The sequence below is a fragment of the Babylonia areolata genome, chromosome 1, assembly GCF_041734735.1.
Source record: "Babylonia areolata isolate BAREFJ2019XMU chromosome 1, ASM4173473v1, whole genome shotgun sequence".
Taxonomy (NCBI): domain Eukaryota; kingdom Metazoa; phylum Mollusca; class Gastropoda; order Neogastropoda; family Buccinidae; genus Babylonia; species Babylonia areolata.
In genome coordinates this window covers 25,374,778-25,392,687 of record NC_134876.1, presented here as the reverse complement: position 1 = coordinate 25,392,687, position 17,910 = coordinate 25,374,778, and the positions used below count along the sequence as shown (strand labels likewise).

Sequence of the window (17,910 nt, the reverse complement as noted above, 5' to 3'; positions counted from 1 at the left end):
ACCCTTCTTCTACAGACAGAGATTTGTTGGACCATCTCCTACAGACATAGATTTATTGCACCATCTCCTGTAGACAGAGATTTGCTGGACCATCTCCTACAGACATAGATTTATTGGACCATCTCCTGTAGACATAGATTTGTTGGACCATCTCTTGCTAACAGAGATTTGTTGGACCATCTCCTATAGGCAGAGATTTGTTGGACCATCTCCTATAGACACAGGCCCAGGCAGGAAGCAGCAGTCAACACGGACCCTCGCAGACTACTTTTCCTGGCGTGTTTCAACATGATGTTCACGCACACTGCGTTGGAAGTCTGAAGAAAGACCACCAATTCAATTCTGTTCAGTTCAGTTCGGTTCAGTTACTCAAGGAGGCGTCACTACGTTCGGACAAATCCATATATACGCTACACCTGACCACATCTGCTAAGTAAACGAAGTCGGGAACCTATTCACACCTGGGTTGTGTGACGAAGATCGGAGTAATTATAACGTAATGTGCCTCGCTTTCCCAAGGACTCAACGCCATGCTAAACCGACCCTGGAGCACAGGACCAGAATCCAGCTCAGTCCTAACCGCCACTGCAAAAGTAAACCGTGTCAAACAGTGTCTCGTCTGGATCTTTCCAGACTTTCAGAGATAGAGCATTGGGGATGTGATGGAGGGGGTGGGCAGTTGGTGAGAATCAAACGATATATCACAGCTGGCGAACTGAGTAGGGAACTGAGATGGAACAGGGTAAAAGATAGGACTGACCTTCAAATCAGATAGCAAATACATCACACACACACACACACACACACACACACACACACACACACACAGATAGACAGACATACAGAGACACGCACAGACACATGACACGATCGCGTTACACGCGCACACATACTCACAAATATACATACACACAACGGATGCGTGCGTGCACACACTGACACCCAAAGACACGCACATGATAGGCGCACACACATGCACGCCTGCGGGCGATCACACACACACACACACACACACACACACACACACACACACACACACATTGCGCGCTCGCTTGAAACTAACTTAAAGCGTCTGTGGTACAACAGACTAAAAAAAAGCTAATCCTTAGAAACTCTGCAGTACTAATGACAGTTTTGTTGTTGGTTTTTCTTTTTTTCTTTCTTTTCTCTCTCTCTCTTTTTTTTGTTTTGTTTTGAAAAGAGGTTAAAAAAAGAGAGAAAAAAAAAAAAAGAAAAAAAAAGAAAAAAAAAAAAGAAAAAAAAAAAAAAGAAAAAACAGCAGGCCTTCTTTTTCATCTGAAAGTTACGTACGACTTGCCCACAGGCAATGGCCGGGGTAGTGAAAAAAGTCGTGGTGTGCATTGCTGCACGACTGACGCTGGTTGTCTGGTTTGTACTGAATGTGTACACATACTTACGACTCAATATCACGAAAGCGTCATATATATATATATATATATATATATATATATATATATATATATATATATATATATATATATATATATATATATATATATATATATATAGTGATTATCATAGTTTGCTTTAAAAGAAATTACAAATAAAAAAGACGCTGAAAACAATCAGTATAACTGCACCAAATCCCACATTGAAACAAAACAACAAAAAATAATCTATCAACACATATTTGGTGTGAGATTGTATGACATTCAGAACTTTCAAATTTTTATCTGCATGGTGTATAATCCAGATTGTAATTCTCCATCAGTTTCTGTGTTTTGTTTAGTATTTATTCATTTATTCGTTTGGCAAGGGTGGTATCGAATCGGACTCAAGATCTTGCCTCAGGCAGGGTTTTCCCTTCTGCTTGTAACGAAATCCTTGACAGAAGTGCCGAACGTTTTATTCAGATGTTTCTGTTTCTATTGTGAAATCTCTACAACTATAATTAATTGTATTACATTCACACGTTTGTCATTTTGGGGTTTATTTTTGTGCTCTGGCCTAGTTTTCCCTTCTACTTGTAACGCTCTTGACAATTGTGCTGAACTTTTCCTTATTTTTTATTTTTAATGTATCTGTTTCTGTTGTGTGACATGTATTACGTTCACACGTAAGTCACTTTGGGTTTAAAGTATATCTACATGTGGACAGAAAAGAATTAACGCTGTCCAGTGGGTGTGTCAAGACTGTCGCAACTGTACCTATTTTTGGAGTGATCACCCTGGCCGACGAAAGCGAGGCTGCGTTGACAGTCTCAAGGGTGTGAGCAGGTTCGAGTGACTACGCTGGTGAAATCAAACTTTCACAAAACTTTCGCGACTTTTTGTTTTCAGCTCAAGTGTCAAGGGATTAGAGGGGAGCAAAAAACCAACGGCCCAGAATGTAAGTCAGCTTTATGTATTTTTGTTCTGTGTTGTGTTGAACATTCATAATACTAACATGTGTGACAAAGAAAGCAGACGAGAAAGCACTCTCCGTCCTGACGAGTCCAATGGCGGCTGTTTTGACACAAGTCAAGCCAGTTCGGTAGACAGGGGCTTTACCATGCGACATGCCCCAGCTGTGCCGTTGCTTTGCCCAACATGTATCATCTGTGAAGTAGAATTTTAGTCTGTTCGCGTGATAGTTGTAAGCCTGTGTAAACAAAACGCGCGCACACGTGATGTCTATCCCACAGGATAATAGACAAGACACATGCCGATGCAGAAAGGGGAGAGAGAGTGAATCAAACTGAATAAATTTTATTTTCTGATGGTAAAAGAATGAAGAAGACAGTAATTTTTTTTCATCCAGCCCTCGAAAGCGGAAATGATTATTTCAAAACAGTATGTACATTATAATTCAAGGACACAAAAAATAATAAATGAGTGGGTGTGAGAGGGGGGAGTGAATGAAAGATAGGGGAGTTACTCAGAGTAACAGAAAGTCACCAACTTTATTTGAAATGGTTGTTTCTGTATTAGCATGTTCCTTAGGTTGTCATTTGTTCCATTGGTACTATTTGTTCCACTGGTACTAATAGCAGTACCTCCAAACATTATCATATAGTGATACTGATACAACAATCTTGTCTCCAAACATGCTCTTATTAATTTAATTATTAAAAATCTGTAAAATAAATCCTATCATTATATAACTGATTTAATATCACTTATCAGTCAGTAATTGTGATTATTGATGTGCTTATGATTTACTGATAACCAATTCAGATATCACAAGGCATGTGACTCAGATATCTGTAAATTGTACTGTTCTTGTGTTTTTAAACCACCCTCACCCCCACCCAAAAGAGAGAGAGAGAGAGAGAGACTACATAACATGATATTGATGAATTATCAATAATGATAGTGGCATACTATTAGCAGTAGGAGTATCATCCAAGATCAGGAAGGTATCTTTAATCCTGCCAGTATCTATTATTGTATTAACTCTTTTTCATCAATTCATGCAAAAATGCTGAGAGAAGACAAAAGATTTGCAGTCTTTTGGTTTTAACTTCTTACTTCAGTTACTTGTCAGACTCAAAGCAAGCAAGTGTTCAGTGTGTTGTAAAAACAACAACACCCGAAGTTGTCTTTAAAACTATAACATGTTGGCATTGTAACAGAATATAGTTGTCTGAACAGCAGGGTAAAACAAATGGCCCTGTTGGGAATATAGTTATAATACTCACTGTATGGTCATACACTACACAGTATAATTGAGGCTGATTTACACAAACAGCAGGGGGGCTCAGGAACAAGGACTGATAGCACAGTATACATTTTGTAGCTCATGGAGTAGTAATACTATAGTACCAGTTAGTACAATAGTACTTAAAGTAGATGTAGTTAGTAATTCAGTTGCAGTTGTCAGTGGATCTGACTTCTGTTTTAATAATTTTTTTTATGTTGCATTGACATTTTGAATTTCAGTTCATGGACTTTGTTATCACTGTCAGTATCAGTATGTCTTTTATTATTTTGATCATTTAAAAAGGTTAAACATTAATTAATTTACTACAAATATATTTAAACAGTTTTGTGAAACTGTGACTAACAGCGTAAGTTATGATATTACAGTGTGAATGATCCATGAAAAAGAATGATAGATGAGATGTTTTATGTTTTCAAACAGTGTAATCAAAAATAAAAATGTTTGCATTATTCTGGTGGTTATTGATTTAAAGAATATAGGAGAGTAGGACTATATTAAAGATTTTGTTGTGTTGAAATTCTCTCCTGAATTAATCAGACTGTTGTATTATTGTATCGTGTGTGAGTGCATGTGCATGATACATGTAATGTATGCATTGAGTGTGTGATAAATATACATGTCCAGGTACTTTCTTCGAGGGGGTGGGGGGGGGGGGGGGTGAATGGAAAAAAAAGGACAAGTTGCATCTGCACAGGGTTTTGCTCACATGTTCAGATTGAATATAGACGTATGCATGCACATGTTTAATCTGTTTAAAATGTACTGGATTGTTAAACTGACACAAAAGACCAATACATTGACTATGATAGATACTGATTCAGGATACATAAATATTTCAGCAATTGTTGGTGTGTTCATTCATTTTTTCTTTTTTTTAATATCTTTTTTAAGGCTGTCATTAAAAAGTCTGCACACATGAAATACACAATAGTAGTTTATAGTACTGTTGAATGTTTACAATTTTAATTTTACAATGTTAATTTAAGGTGGATTTTGTGTGGTTTTGTTGTTGGTGGTATTTTGGTAATTGATATGAAAACTGTAACAGCTGTGATTGAGGTTCACTTGTACCATGACAGGTTAGAAAAAGATATATATTTTGTGACTGAATTTCATTAAATACATAAGGCTGATAAGGCACTTCAATACTGATACAGTGATTGAACTGATGTGAATACAACCATGGGCCACTGTGGATTCAGATATTTGGAGTGGATGGGTTGAGGTTGATAAATAAGGAGCCTATACACGTAATAGTTTCTAGAATAGCATGGGAACCAGTTGGTGCAGCGAACCAGCGACGGTGCAATCATCAGTTCAGTCTGAGTGATGCCCGCTGTGCCCTCAGACGCTGCAGTCACTGAGAGTGGTGTGGATGGGGGACGAAGCATTGACATGCACACTGAACCTGACAGTGGGATATAATAATAATAGTAATTATTGTTATTATTATTATTATTATTATTATATTTATATAGCGCTGAATCTTGTGCAGAAACAAATCAATGATGAAAAGGGAGGGCGCGCGGTCTGGAATGCAGGGAGGGGAACAGACCAAGTGGGGATGATGGGGGAGGGGAATAGACAGAAGGGGTGTGTTGGGGGTAGGGGAGGAGGGGGGTTGGGTGGGCGGGGGGGGGGGGGGGGGGGTGAGAGAAGGAGCCCTTTTTGTTGATGTGTATTCTGCAGTTATCTTTTCTGTTCGCCTCGCCGTTTTTCGAGAGAGACGAAAATGATTTTATTCCACGTCCAGGATCTGTTTTGCCGCGGAATTGACTGAAATATTTCAAGCGCCAGTAATGGTTTTGATCCCGGCTATACGAACGGGAGGAGGGAAGAGAAAACAGACGGTGACAAAGAAAGCACACGGTCGTGGGGTTCGTTCAGTGTGAGGTGTGGTTCAGAACAAATTAATACTTGGCTGGAAGGACCGACTCACCGAAAGACAGTTTACCGGCATTAACCGACTCTCCGGTGTGTGAGGGTTTAGAGTCAGTGTTTTGACTTGGTTTGCATGGGTGCACGCACGCAGACACACGCGCACAAACACGCACACACACACACACACATATTAACACAAACGCGCACGTGTCGCTCGCACACACACACACACACACACACACATTTTCACTCTTACATAGACTTGTAGGCAGATAGAGCATGCTCTTGAACTACAAACTGGTTACGCATTTCCTTTGCTTGAGAACTGACTCTTCATCGCCCTTTGGCTTTGTTCCTGACATACATGAGGCCGACCCGGCAATTGTGACGTGAAATTGAAAGATGTCTGCATGGATGAAACGTATTCCATTACACACACACACACACACACACACACACACAGGAGAGGGGGTGGAGAGATAGACACACGCACAGATTGGGAAAGGGGGATATAGAAAAATAGAGGGACGCGAACACGGATGAACTAGGAACCGTCAAGAAGTGCTGTTATACACACAAACACACACACACACTATTTTATCATCAGATTGATATGCGACAGCATGCGAATTGTTTTGAAGTGCTCGATGTACAGAGCTATCGGTCGTGACGCTTAGCGTGTAATACTTCACTCAGGCTTGAAGTATAACTTGTCTTTGGGGGGGGGGGGGGGGGGGGGGGGGGGGGAATGAATGTGTATATATATATATATATTTGTTTGTTTATTTATGAAATATATATTTATGTATTGATTTTTTGTTGTTGATTTTTTAAAACCAATTTTACTGGATATGATAGTGTTCGCGACTTAATCACACCATTCTTTGCACGGAAACAGTGTGGTCGGTCGTGACAAAAAGAACAAGAAAGGCAAGGCCTTCAAGACTCACTTGTGATACACTTTTAAAAAAATCCAAGTTTTTATGTATTGAGTATAATGCATTTACTGTTATATTTATATTTTTTTGTATTCTCTAAACTTGGCACTTTGATCTGATATTCGACCCAACAAAGGATCTGTCATTATTATCATTTTTTGTTCAAACAGGAACTTCTTTTGCTAAGCATGGAAGTTTTATTTATTGCAAACGTTTTGGTGTAGATAGCAGAACAAGGGAAATTACTCTGCTGGGGAACTTAGTTTGCTTTAAACTGATCTTTCTCATGTTAAACATTACATTTTGAAATTATACTCAATACATAAAAAGCTTGGATTTTTTTTTTTTTTTAAAGTGCATCACAAGTGAGTCTTGAAGGCCTTGCCTCTCTTGTTTCAAAATGTAATGTTTAAGATGAGAAAGATCAGTTTAAAGCAAATTAACTCCACTAGCATTACAGAGTAATTTCCCCTTTTTACTATCTGCACCAAAACGTTTGCAAAATAAATAAAAATTCCATGCTTAGCAAAAGAAGTTCCTGTTTGAACAAAAAATGATAATAATGACTGCTCTAGCTGTTGGGTCAGAATATCAGATCAAAGTGCCAAGTTTAGAGAATACAAAAAATATAAATATAACAGTAAATGCAGTTTGCATATAATTAGGCTTCATTCTTTATTTTTTTGTGCCAATCCCAGAAGCGCAATATTGTTTTAAACAAGATGACTGGAAAGAACTGGATTTTTCCTATTTTTATGCCAAATTTGGTGTCAACTGACAAAGTAGTTGCAGAGAAAATGTCAATGTTAAAGTTTACCACGGACACACAGACACACACACACACACAGAGACAACCGAACACCGGGTTAAAACATAGACTCACTTTGTTTACACAAGTGAGTCAAAAATAGAAATCAACACTTGCATAATTTTGCTAAGTAAACACTGCCCAACGTTCCGAGATAATATAAGAATAACTTTATTATCTCATTTAGAGAAATTTCATCAGGTGTGTCAAAACAAACGTGCCTAGACAATTACTCAACTAAAAAACATAAACATGACTTAATTAAAAAGTATCAGTAACATATAAGACGTTAATGTAAAAACTATTGCATATATTCACTTTATTAAAATGTGATTAATCATTATGGTAAACATATTGAAATACACCAAGGCTAACATTGCATGTATTATATTGCACATTGATTAAATCATTAAGATAAGATAGCAATAACTTTGTTATTACATAGTAATTATCAGTATAAGTATATCGAAAGACATGAACAGTGCACAATTTCTATTGCACATTCATCCTGCTTACTTTCACACACTTTTGAGTAAATGATTATCTAAGAACTTTAAACAAAGTGCAATCTATTATGCATGAGCTTTCACAGGTTCCCGCATGCAAGCGCTGGCGCGCGCGCGCACACACACACACACACAGATAGAGAGTACATACACACACATATAGTGACACACGCACGCATACATAATTCTCAGGAATTTAAAATGTTAATTGAACGTAGTGTAAAGGTCTTCTGAGCCATGAACGTTCTGTAGCGATGTCCAGATGGCAGCAGTTCATAGTACTTTGCTAAAACATGTGTGTCGTCAGTTATCTGCCTGGCTTTCTGAACCACTCAGTTACAGCTCTTGCATACTAGTTTGTCTCACTCCCACAACTTTACTGCACACACTCATGACAATTTAAAACTCGCTTACTTCTCACTCCGAAACTTCCATACCAGCACATAAATGAAACTGTCAGCACAGACTCAATACAACATCGATAGTAGCTCTGGAGAATCTTGGAATTGACACCAATATTTCTTAACTTCTGCAAACAAAATATTCTAGACTGACATTTCTCATTAATACAAACAACATTCCTGTCAAAAGCGAAATTATTGTCTAAAATTGTCCCAAGATATTTGTATTCATTAACTCGGTCCACGGTTTCACCATCCATGACAAGAGCAGGTATAGGCAAAGGGTCTTTTTGAAAATCTATTAAGTTCTTTTGTTTTTAGAACGTTCAGATCTAGATACTTCTCTTCACACCAGGAGCAAAACTTTTTAATTTCAGTGAAGTAAGTAGATACCACTAGATACTACTATTAGAGTTGGACAGGTCTTCAATAGCGATGTCGTCAGAATATTTTATGACAGGAATTTCCTTCTTGTCTCTGCAGACATTCGTGCATAGTGTAAACAGGACAGGGGACAGCACCGTGCCTTGAAGTACAGTTTTGAGAATAATTGACAGAATAAAACCAGGCGGACTGAGTTGTATTGTGAGGAAAGCATACTATCCAGAGAATGAGCTTTATGACCAACACCTAAGCCCAACAGTTTGAGGGCAAGGAGATGAGGTTGCTTTGTGTTGAAAGCAGAAGAGAGGTCAACAAAAAGAATACGAACGAAGGATCTAATCAGAATCATTCTATAACGCGGAAAATTTCCAGTCAGGTTTTGCTGTTGTGCTTTTTTTCAAGCTCTGTATCTTGTTAGATCATTTTTTTTTTCTTGACAAGAACAGTCGATTTTTTAAATATATTTTTAAACGAAGATATGGTATAAAATCATCAAGTTGGACAGTCGACATCTACAGTAAATAATGATTCAAAACACCAGCAAAAGCGGATAATAGGAACCGACTGTGTTAGGACAGAGTCTGGACTCTTGACGTTAAAGATTCACAGGAGAGATATAGGTGGTATCAATGTGGCCGCCGTCAGCGACCGTTTCCTTGATTTGCAGAAAGTCATCAGATGAGCAGCCCATTAAGCATTCTGTGATTAATATCGTCTAAGAGACATTATTATTTACGCAGTGTTTTTTTTTTTCTTTATTTTTGTTTGTTTTGTTTTGTTTTTATTATAATTTGTTATATCTGAAATTGTTTTCTTGGGTCCTGTTTTCGGATTATTGGTGAAACGTCATGGGAGAAACGTGAAAAGACCTGTTTTCAAAATCCCTTCTGTCATCACTGTATTTGACACAAGTCGGCTCGGACTCAGGCACAGAGTCAACCAAACCTTGCCATATGTTTTGTTGGCCAGCTGGTTGTTTTGTGAAAGAAACTTCAAGCAGTCGTATATATATAATCTGGGTAGTCTTTTAACTTTTCGAGCTCTGTATTACCACTTCAGGATGAAAATAATTCATTCAAAATGTCTTATAGATCTTCACTAGCGCATACATGATGTATTACACATGTTATTTTTCATCATACTTTAGGACAGACAAGTTGATACTCACGTTCGGACACAAAGATGAAACTCTCGAATAATTTGATAACTTTTTTTGTTCGCTGAATATCCCCCAAGTCATCTAGTTTCCGGCCTCTCCACACCCCGCCTCTCGTGTTTAAAGGAACGGTTACCCTTATTTTCGTTTGTTTGAAAAACAAAAATGCTTGTTGATGTCTCCTCTCACCGATTCGATCCACAACGCCTGCATCTATGCTGTCGCTCATCCACCAGCATGGTTTCATTTTGTTGTTGACACATGAATTCAGAACTATAGTCCGAAAATGGGAAATATGTCTGATCTGCGATAAGCATTGGTAATTGATTGTGCTTGCGTTTGTTTACGTGTTCTTATTATTGTGAAGTCTCCAAGCGTTGTATGGGTTTCATCTTTTTCATGAAACCCAGACGGTTGAGTGGTTAGAGAGGTGAACCCTTTATGTTAGAGAGGTGAACCTCTTGACTGCATCAGGACGTAGCACTTAGTCCATAGTAACGTCGCTGATGACATCATCAAAAGAAAGGACTTTCTATCTCTGGAAGGCTGAAATTTCACACATTTGTTCTAGAGTAGTACATATTCAGATCATTTTCTTTGTTTTTGGCTGGTTGTCGACTTGAAACGGCTCTTTCTCCTGCCCAATTTCCCAGGTTTAACCCAGATGCAGAGCTGCTGTATAGTGCTGTAATGTGGTTGTTTGAAAACTTGTGCAGAATGTCAAGTTAGTTCAGATCTAGAAATCCATGTCAGCTTTCACCTTCGGTGCTTTGTGAAAACAAAACCACTTTGAGTGCACATTCCGAAAACCGTGTGGCTGCCGAAATGGCGGGGTCAGGACGGTCCTTAGTGTATGATAGTCTTGTCTAAGACCACGAAGGCAGTTGATGAGGCAACTGCTGTCCCGATTATCTATCGAGACTAGAATTTGATTATGGAGGAGTGTCTTGCCCAAGTTACACCCCCATTCTCTGGGTCAAGATGGTTATAGGACAGTCGGCGTTGGGATGGTTTCCTATGGCCAACTAGGCCTTAAGGCTGCAGCACTGAGAGACAGGACCTTCTAAGTTTGAAGTCATATTCATTCACAGAAGACAAAGCTGCAAATAAATTCCCATTGTAGTGGTGAAACCATTGATCATACAGCTCTCACTTTGCTGTTGGCCCAACTTTAAGCTTATTTAAGCTTACTTTAATCTCGGGATCACATGTGTGAAGCCCACATGTAGATCTATAGGATACTGCAGTGAATGTGAGAGTTGTAGCCCTTGAACGCAGATCTGTGACATCCGTCGTGGTCCACTGGACGAAAGTGTACTGACAGCAAAATAACTGTTGTTTAAGCATCTTTGGTGAACATCTCGACAGTGGGTCGGGAAGTGTGTTCTGCAGTAAACTGTAATGGAAACTGTTGCTTTCTGTATGTCTGGCGCAGGAACCTGTATGATTTACACGTTGTGCTACGAAATAATCTGCAGACTCGTGAGGGGTGGTGGAAAGGATTGAAAATGAAGGTGGATATAAATCCAACTATTGAAATAGTTTGGTCAAGTAAGATCGATTTCAATAATTGATAATAAGACTTAACTCGATATCTGCTGCAACTGTAAAGCAAAGAAAATAAAATGAAATAAACTGATGTTCTATCAGAAGTCCTTGATGACCAGTATTGGCGTCATGATTTTTATTTATTTATTTTTTTTAAAAGTTTGTGAACAATGACTGGACTTAGAAAAATCAAAAGAACAATGTTTTTATAGGTGAATGAAAATTAAGTCAGTGTCAAGCAGAATAGCGTTGGAAATATTTGAATGAAAGAGAGAAAAAGTCGCAGAAGACGATTGTCCATTTTAAACTTATTCACGTGATGTTTAGAATTGCACATGCGCACCAGAGTTCAGTCCTTATTTTATCAACCATATCCAGTGGGTGTTACACGGTTGGATATCAAGTGTGAGTTTCCCCCAAAAGATAACACACACACACACACGCGCGAGCGCGCGCACGGTTTATTTCCAGTGGCATTCTTAGAAAACAGGAAATAAAACGTGCGTCAGTGATTCTGTGTGGGAAGGTTTGATGGTGGTGCAGTGCATCTGTCGATCTCATTACCAGTAGCTTCAGCATGGGAAAAGACAAAGACAAGAAAGATGGTGAAAAAAAGTAAGAACACTTGGTCAAGTTATAAAAAGTATTATCATTGGAAACGGTTTTCGCCAGTACTTGCTTAAAAAAGGAATTTTAGAAAAATGTATAGGCGCTTCGTTTTAGTGGTTTTTGAGTGATAATTTGCTGTCACTGTTTATTTGATTTGTCATACTTTTACGCATATATAATATATATGCAGTCGGCTCCCATGGCATGTCTTTTGGGTTGTTGATTTAGCATTAAAGTTCCTTTGACAGAGTTTGTGCTCCACGTTCTGGTATTGGAATCAGAAATAGTCAAATCAACTATCTTATAGCATCACTATTACACTATTACCTTAAAAGGTGAAAATGCAAGATCTTCAGCTTATGTAAACATTAATTTTGAATAAAAACGACATTGCGGTTTAAAGTAATCTGAGTGTGATTAACGTAGGCATGAGGACTGTTTTGTAGAGCTGTCTTTCAGCTACAATTATTATTATTATTTGATTAAAGACGATTAAAATACAAATCACACCATCAGCTTCGGCTCAGTACTGACTACTGCTCTATGTGTTTGCAATGTGTTTACTTGCTTTTGATAATAAAATCATGTCTAAACCAAATACAAAGAAAAAAACCCACAAAACCCCACAACTTCATATGACCTCCCCCCCCCCCACCCCCCTTTTCTTTTTAACCATTAGCACCTGTGTAGAAAGATGAGGAGATAGTTAATTGTCCGATGTAAAAATGTTAATACCACCGTATAACTCCATGACTTCCGAAGATTGAAGTCACTGACAGGTAATTCATTAACCGATAGGTTTGTGGTTCCATGAATAGTGTTAGGGAAAAGTGGCCAGGCCAGGGAGTTGGGTTTGGAAGTTGGGGGTGGGGTGAGGGGGGGGGATTTTTTATATTGACGGGTAATGTTGCGGCAAAGAAAGGGACCTGTCAAGACCTATTTGCTAGGGGAATGGACTTGAGAAAGTCCAGTCGGGTCGCACAGATCTGTCCTGTGTTTACGTTACCGATCCATCGTTCATAAGAGAGAGTAGTATTTCACAGACCTGCAGAAAAGTTTGCTGGTAACAACAACAGCGGCCCCCTGCTTTCGTTCCAATAAAAGGTCCCGTGTAATCGTGTCTCCTTGTTGAGTAATGTCTCCAGTAGTGTTGAGGGAGTTGTGGATAAATGCCAGCTGGGCGCCCAAGCACAACCTTCCTACTCCATGTTTATTTGGTGACTCTTTCTTCAAGGGCTGGCAGTGTAGTGGTACAGAGAGACGTGTAGTGGTCCACGGGCTATAAATGTACAAATCCGTGGTAGTGGTCACAGTCATGGAACGCCCAGCGAAGGAGGATGGGGGTGGGGGGTGGAGGGATAAAGTGTCAGGTGGGGTTAGGGGTAAAAGCCGCTCGGGGGGTGGGGGTGGGTGGGTTGGGAAGGGGATTTCAGGGTGGTGGAGGATTATTACTCTGACTACATCGCCACCACTCCTCCAGCTGAACGTGAACGTGGACTTCAGGATCTGGATGTGATGGTGGGACCAGGGAGCGTTGAAGCGGGGAGAGAGAGAGTGTTCAACGGTCTTACTTTTGAGAGAGGTTAAAAGTTGTTCATATGCGCAAAGAATCATATTTTAAAGGAAAATAAGATTTTCGCCACATTTTTTTTCTGATCACGCAAGAATACATTGTCCACAGGTTCAGTCTTCGATTTTGATTATCGATTTAGTTTTTTCCCCGTAAAGATTTATTTCAATAGCATGTCAGAAAAAAATCAATATAAAACCTTCGTGTACTGCCGAGCTATCGCAATTCGGAATGCAGAATAGTGCCAGTGCCGAGTAAGGCCACGGAGACGAGCGTGACCCGAGCAGTGAAAAATGAAAAATGATTGGTTTGAAGGTATTCCAGAGTTGGGGGCGAGGGGAGGGGGCGGGGGGTTAGTCTATCGTCAGCTATTGGGAATTCTTATTTGACTAGTTTTAATCTCTTTTTATGTTGCGCATGATCATTTTATGTTGGTGTTTACAACGAGCCTGTGATTGCACAAGGTAATTTCCATGTGGATTAATAAAGTGTTTTTGATTGGTTGATTGACTACTTCTTCTTCTTCTCCTGTCTCCTGCCTTTCCTCTCTACTAATGGTCAGCCTTCTCACGCACTCCTTGTGTTTATTATAAAGATAAGTATTTTGAGAAGAAAAAAAAAAAGGGGGGGGGGGGGGGGGGGGGCGTAGGTGAGGCGTGAAGGACAACAAAAAGGGAATGCGCTTGACCAGACGTACTGAGACGGTTCAACGGAACACGGGGGCGGGAGAGGGGCTGGGGTGAACGGATTAAGTTGAGTGGGAGGCATTGTTTGACCACCCTTGTCCATTACCAGTCCACACACACACCTTTGACTACCAGGCAGTGCCTTTTACTTCCTTTCTGAAGGGTCTTTACCCAATGCCAAGGGCCCGGTAGTCCAGTAAGGGGTTCCCCTCAAAACAGACGTGTCCCAGTGTGGTGTGGCCACTACAAAGGGGTCAGTGTGCGGCTTAAGGAACCGAGTGTTGATCCGTTATGTTCGATGGGCAGATTACGCCGGGCGGGTGGTGGCACATGTACAGCAGTGTACTGGGCATCATAATGATAATGGACCCGTTCAAATACCAGCCAGCTTTCTCGGTGTGAAGAGGGAAGGGGGTGGGGGTTCGAGTTGGGGGGTGGAAGGTGGTGCGGAAGGCGGGTTCAGGATTGCAAATTTACTGTTTTAATTCTTAGTATGTATCTGTGCATGCGAGTGTTTATATTAATTACTCTCCTGTGACTGGTTTTAAAAAAGAAAACGGTACGGTCGTTTTATTGAAGGAAAATTAGACAGAATGAGAATTTGAGTGTAGATACGTCGCCTGTGTATATGAGACACAGAGAGAGGCGGGGTTGGAAGGGGGTGGCGTGGTGGGGTTGGGGGCAATGTGCGACACAAAAGACGGCACATGGAACTGGGTGGGTGTAAATCCGGAAACCACCTACCTGTACCGTACCTCCAGCAGATGTTGTCAGACTTGTGGTTCAACGTGGATTAGCGTGGATTAACACAGTCTGCTGGTGGGTCAAATCCCCATTACGCGGTGTTACCTAAGTTGGTGCGATAATCCCGCATGCGCGCGTGCGCGCGCACACACACGCACATACACACACATACACACACGCACATACACACACGCACATACACACACGCACATACACACACGCACACACATACACACACTTAGAGCTGAGTTTGCGTGTTTGCAACATACACACTTCCCAAGGTGAGATATTTATGAGGTATTTAAAACAAACTGACATCATCTGATCAAGAGTAATTTCACACACACACACACACACACACACACACACACACACACATATATATATATATATATATATATATATATATATATATATATATATATATATATATATATTTGAAACATATAGACGAGTATAGATCTGACATTACATTGAGAATGGGTGAAGCCAAATAAAGTTGCATTGAAAATTGGTGAAACAAACTTACTTTTCAATGAGAATAGGCAAAAGAGAATGTTAACATGAGAGGTATTGCGCTTAATTTCGGGCTTGGGAGCACTGCAAATGAACTCACAACCTCAGGTTGGTGAGATGTCTGTTCATGCTGGGTGGATTTACAATGGTTGCTGTTTCTACCACACAAAGCTGTTTCTCCGCATCTTGACAGTTGTCGTGAACCGAAAAGCTTGACACGGGGGAAATCTTGCCCAGGGTTGCGAGGTTCCTTGTGGTCTTCCAATCTTTGGAGTGAGTTGATGGCTGACACGCACGCAACTGTCATTGTATGGTCTTGGTCCAGTGCCAGCCATAGAAATATGAGTAGTGTGTTGACTTAAGCACTTAAATTAAGACTGTTGCCATGATGCAGTACACACACACAACACACACACACACACACACACACACACACACACACGTGTATGTGTGTTTTTAGCGACCATCTTGAAAACGGGTGATTTAAGCGAACACAAAAGGTTGCTGTTCACATGAAATTTATTTTGATTATTATATATTAACATGGTCCAGAAGCACGTGTGTTTTTTTTTTTTTTTTTTTAAAGTTATTTTATTTTATATATATATATATATATATATATATATATATATATATATATGAAACCACGTTTATTGTGGAGGATTGAGAATACTCAGCAGCTTGCAGACTCTGTCGAAGAACATATGGCAACTGGGGACGATAAAATCTAAACCAGATCTATCAGACTGTTTGCATCATTGTCATATCAGCAATATAAAACAACAACAAAGCAAAAAGAAAAAAAGCTGTTATTCGGTCGTGAGTTTTGAACTCCTGCGGTAAGGTGCGGCAGATTGAAACAACTGGAATATTTTTTTGCTTTCCGGCCTGTGTGTCGGTGGCTTAACGCACCCGATGTCAGGACTGCTGCTGTGTCAGTCCTGTGTGGTATCGTTCTCCAGTCTCTAACCGCATTCTCCGTCCGCACCCAGTCCACGTCAGAATAATGACGCGTTATTATCTCAGTCGGGGCCGCTCGAGGAGTAAGTACTGCGAAGCGATGGTAGTTATCATCTTTCCTTGCCTGGCTCTTTTACATTAATCATCTTTCCGTTAATACACGTGCTCCCGGATGTGCGCGAGAACGTTTTGGCGAGTGTCACGAGGTTAAATGGATAAGGCGTACTTCGAAATTTGTATCACCACTGATAAACTACTGTACTTTTTTGTGCGTTTGTTGCTGGTGGTGTTTTTGTTTGTTTGTTTGGTGTTGTTTGTTTGCTTTTAACCAAGTTTGGCGTTTTGTGTTAGGTTTGACCCGTCCTTTTGTTTTATTATGAAACGATATGCTGGTAAACAGGAGTTATCTGCTCCGTGTTCAGTGTTTATATATACCAATCTGGATATAAGTTTTGCTGCAGAGTTTGCTGTTAGTTTTTCGCAACATATTTATAAATAAGAAGGAATTATTTAAAGACAACACGTTAATTTGAAAGTAACACACACACACACACACACACACACACACACACACACACACACACAATCAAAAGGTGTACCTATTGAGACAGTACTTTGATAAAAGGAAGAAGGCAAAGTAATTGAAGTATAACACAAACATACACACGCGTATAATATTCACACACACACACACACACACACACACACACACACATATATATATGCATGCATACATGTCCTGAGTCTTTAGCCAACCAAATCATGACTAAGGAGATGTCCACATACACCCATAAAGCAATAACTTAAGGTATAATTGATAACAGTCAAAGTTGGAGCCACTTGCTCCGTATTCAGAACAGGTAATTTCGGTATCTTTTCCTTCTTTGTTTAAATGAACGTCATTTCAATTTGAGTGATAGTAGACGGTTTATGTTTGTCGTCATGATGTCTGACAGGTCTCCACCCACCCCACGCCCCCGCATTCCTTCTCCTTTACTTTAGACTTTGGTGGGCCAGGGTGCATGTGCTGCTTCGTTGCCAAACGACCAGGGGTGGGTTGCATGAACAATTTTTGCAGCGCAAAGTTTGCTTAGTGTTGAGACTGTTTATGTAACTGTAACTTGTGAAGAATTGGGAACGTTCGTATTGCAAAGCAAACTTTGCATTGCTACGATCGCTCATGCAACCCGAGCCCGTGTGTGCAACTCGAAGTGCTTGACTTTAGGTAGGACTGTCACTATCTTCAGGTGCGATGCATTTTCTCCTAGGATTTAACCGTCGTTTTCACTGTTTGGGTCGTTGGGACTTAATCGTTATTTCCATTGTCTTTAGATCGTTAGGACATACCCATTGTTTTCACTTCTTTTCACTGTCTTTAGGCTGTCAGGACTTGACCGTTGTTTTCACTGTCTTTAGGACAGTTACGTCTTAAACCATTGTTTACACTGCCTTTAGGTCGTTAGGACTTATCCGTTGTTTGCACTGTCTTTAGGTCGTTAGGACTGAACCGTTGTTTTTATTGCGTCTCAGCGATTGTGGG

At 40.0% G+C, this 17,910-nt stretch overlaps 1 protein-coding gene across 1 annotated transcript in view; it reads left to right on the top strand.

Moving 5' to 3' along the window:
• Window positions 1-2,168: 2,168 nt before the first annotated feature.
• The window catches only part of LOC143281038 (innexin unc-9-like), a 31,832-nt gene continuing 16,090 nt past the window's right edge, over window positions 2,169-17,910 (top strand). Inside the window, exon 1 of the mRNA XM_076585945.1 lies at window positions 2,169-2,349. Coding sequence (XP_076442060.1) covers window positions 2,348-2,349 — 2 coding nt within the window. The 5' untranslated portion in view covers window positions 2,169-2,347. The remainder of the gene's footprint in view (window positions 2,350-17,910) is intronic.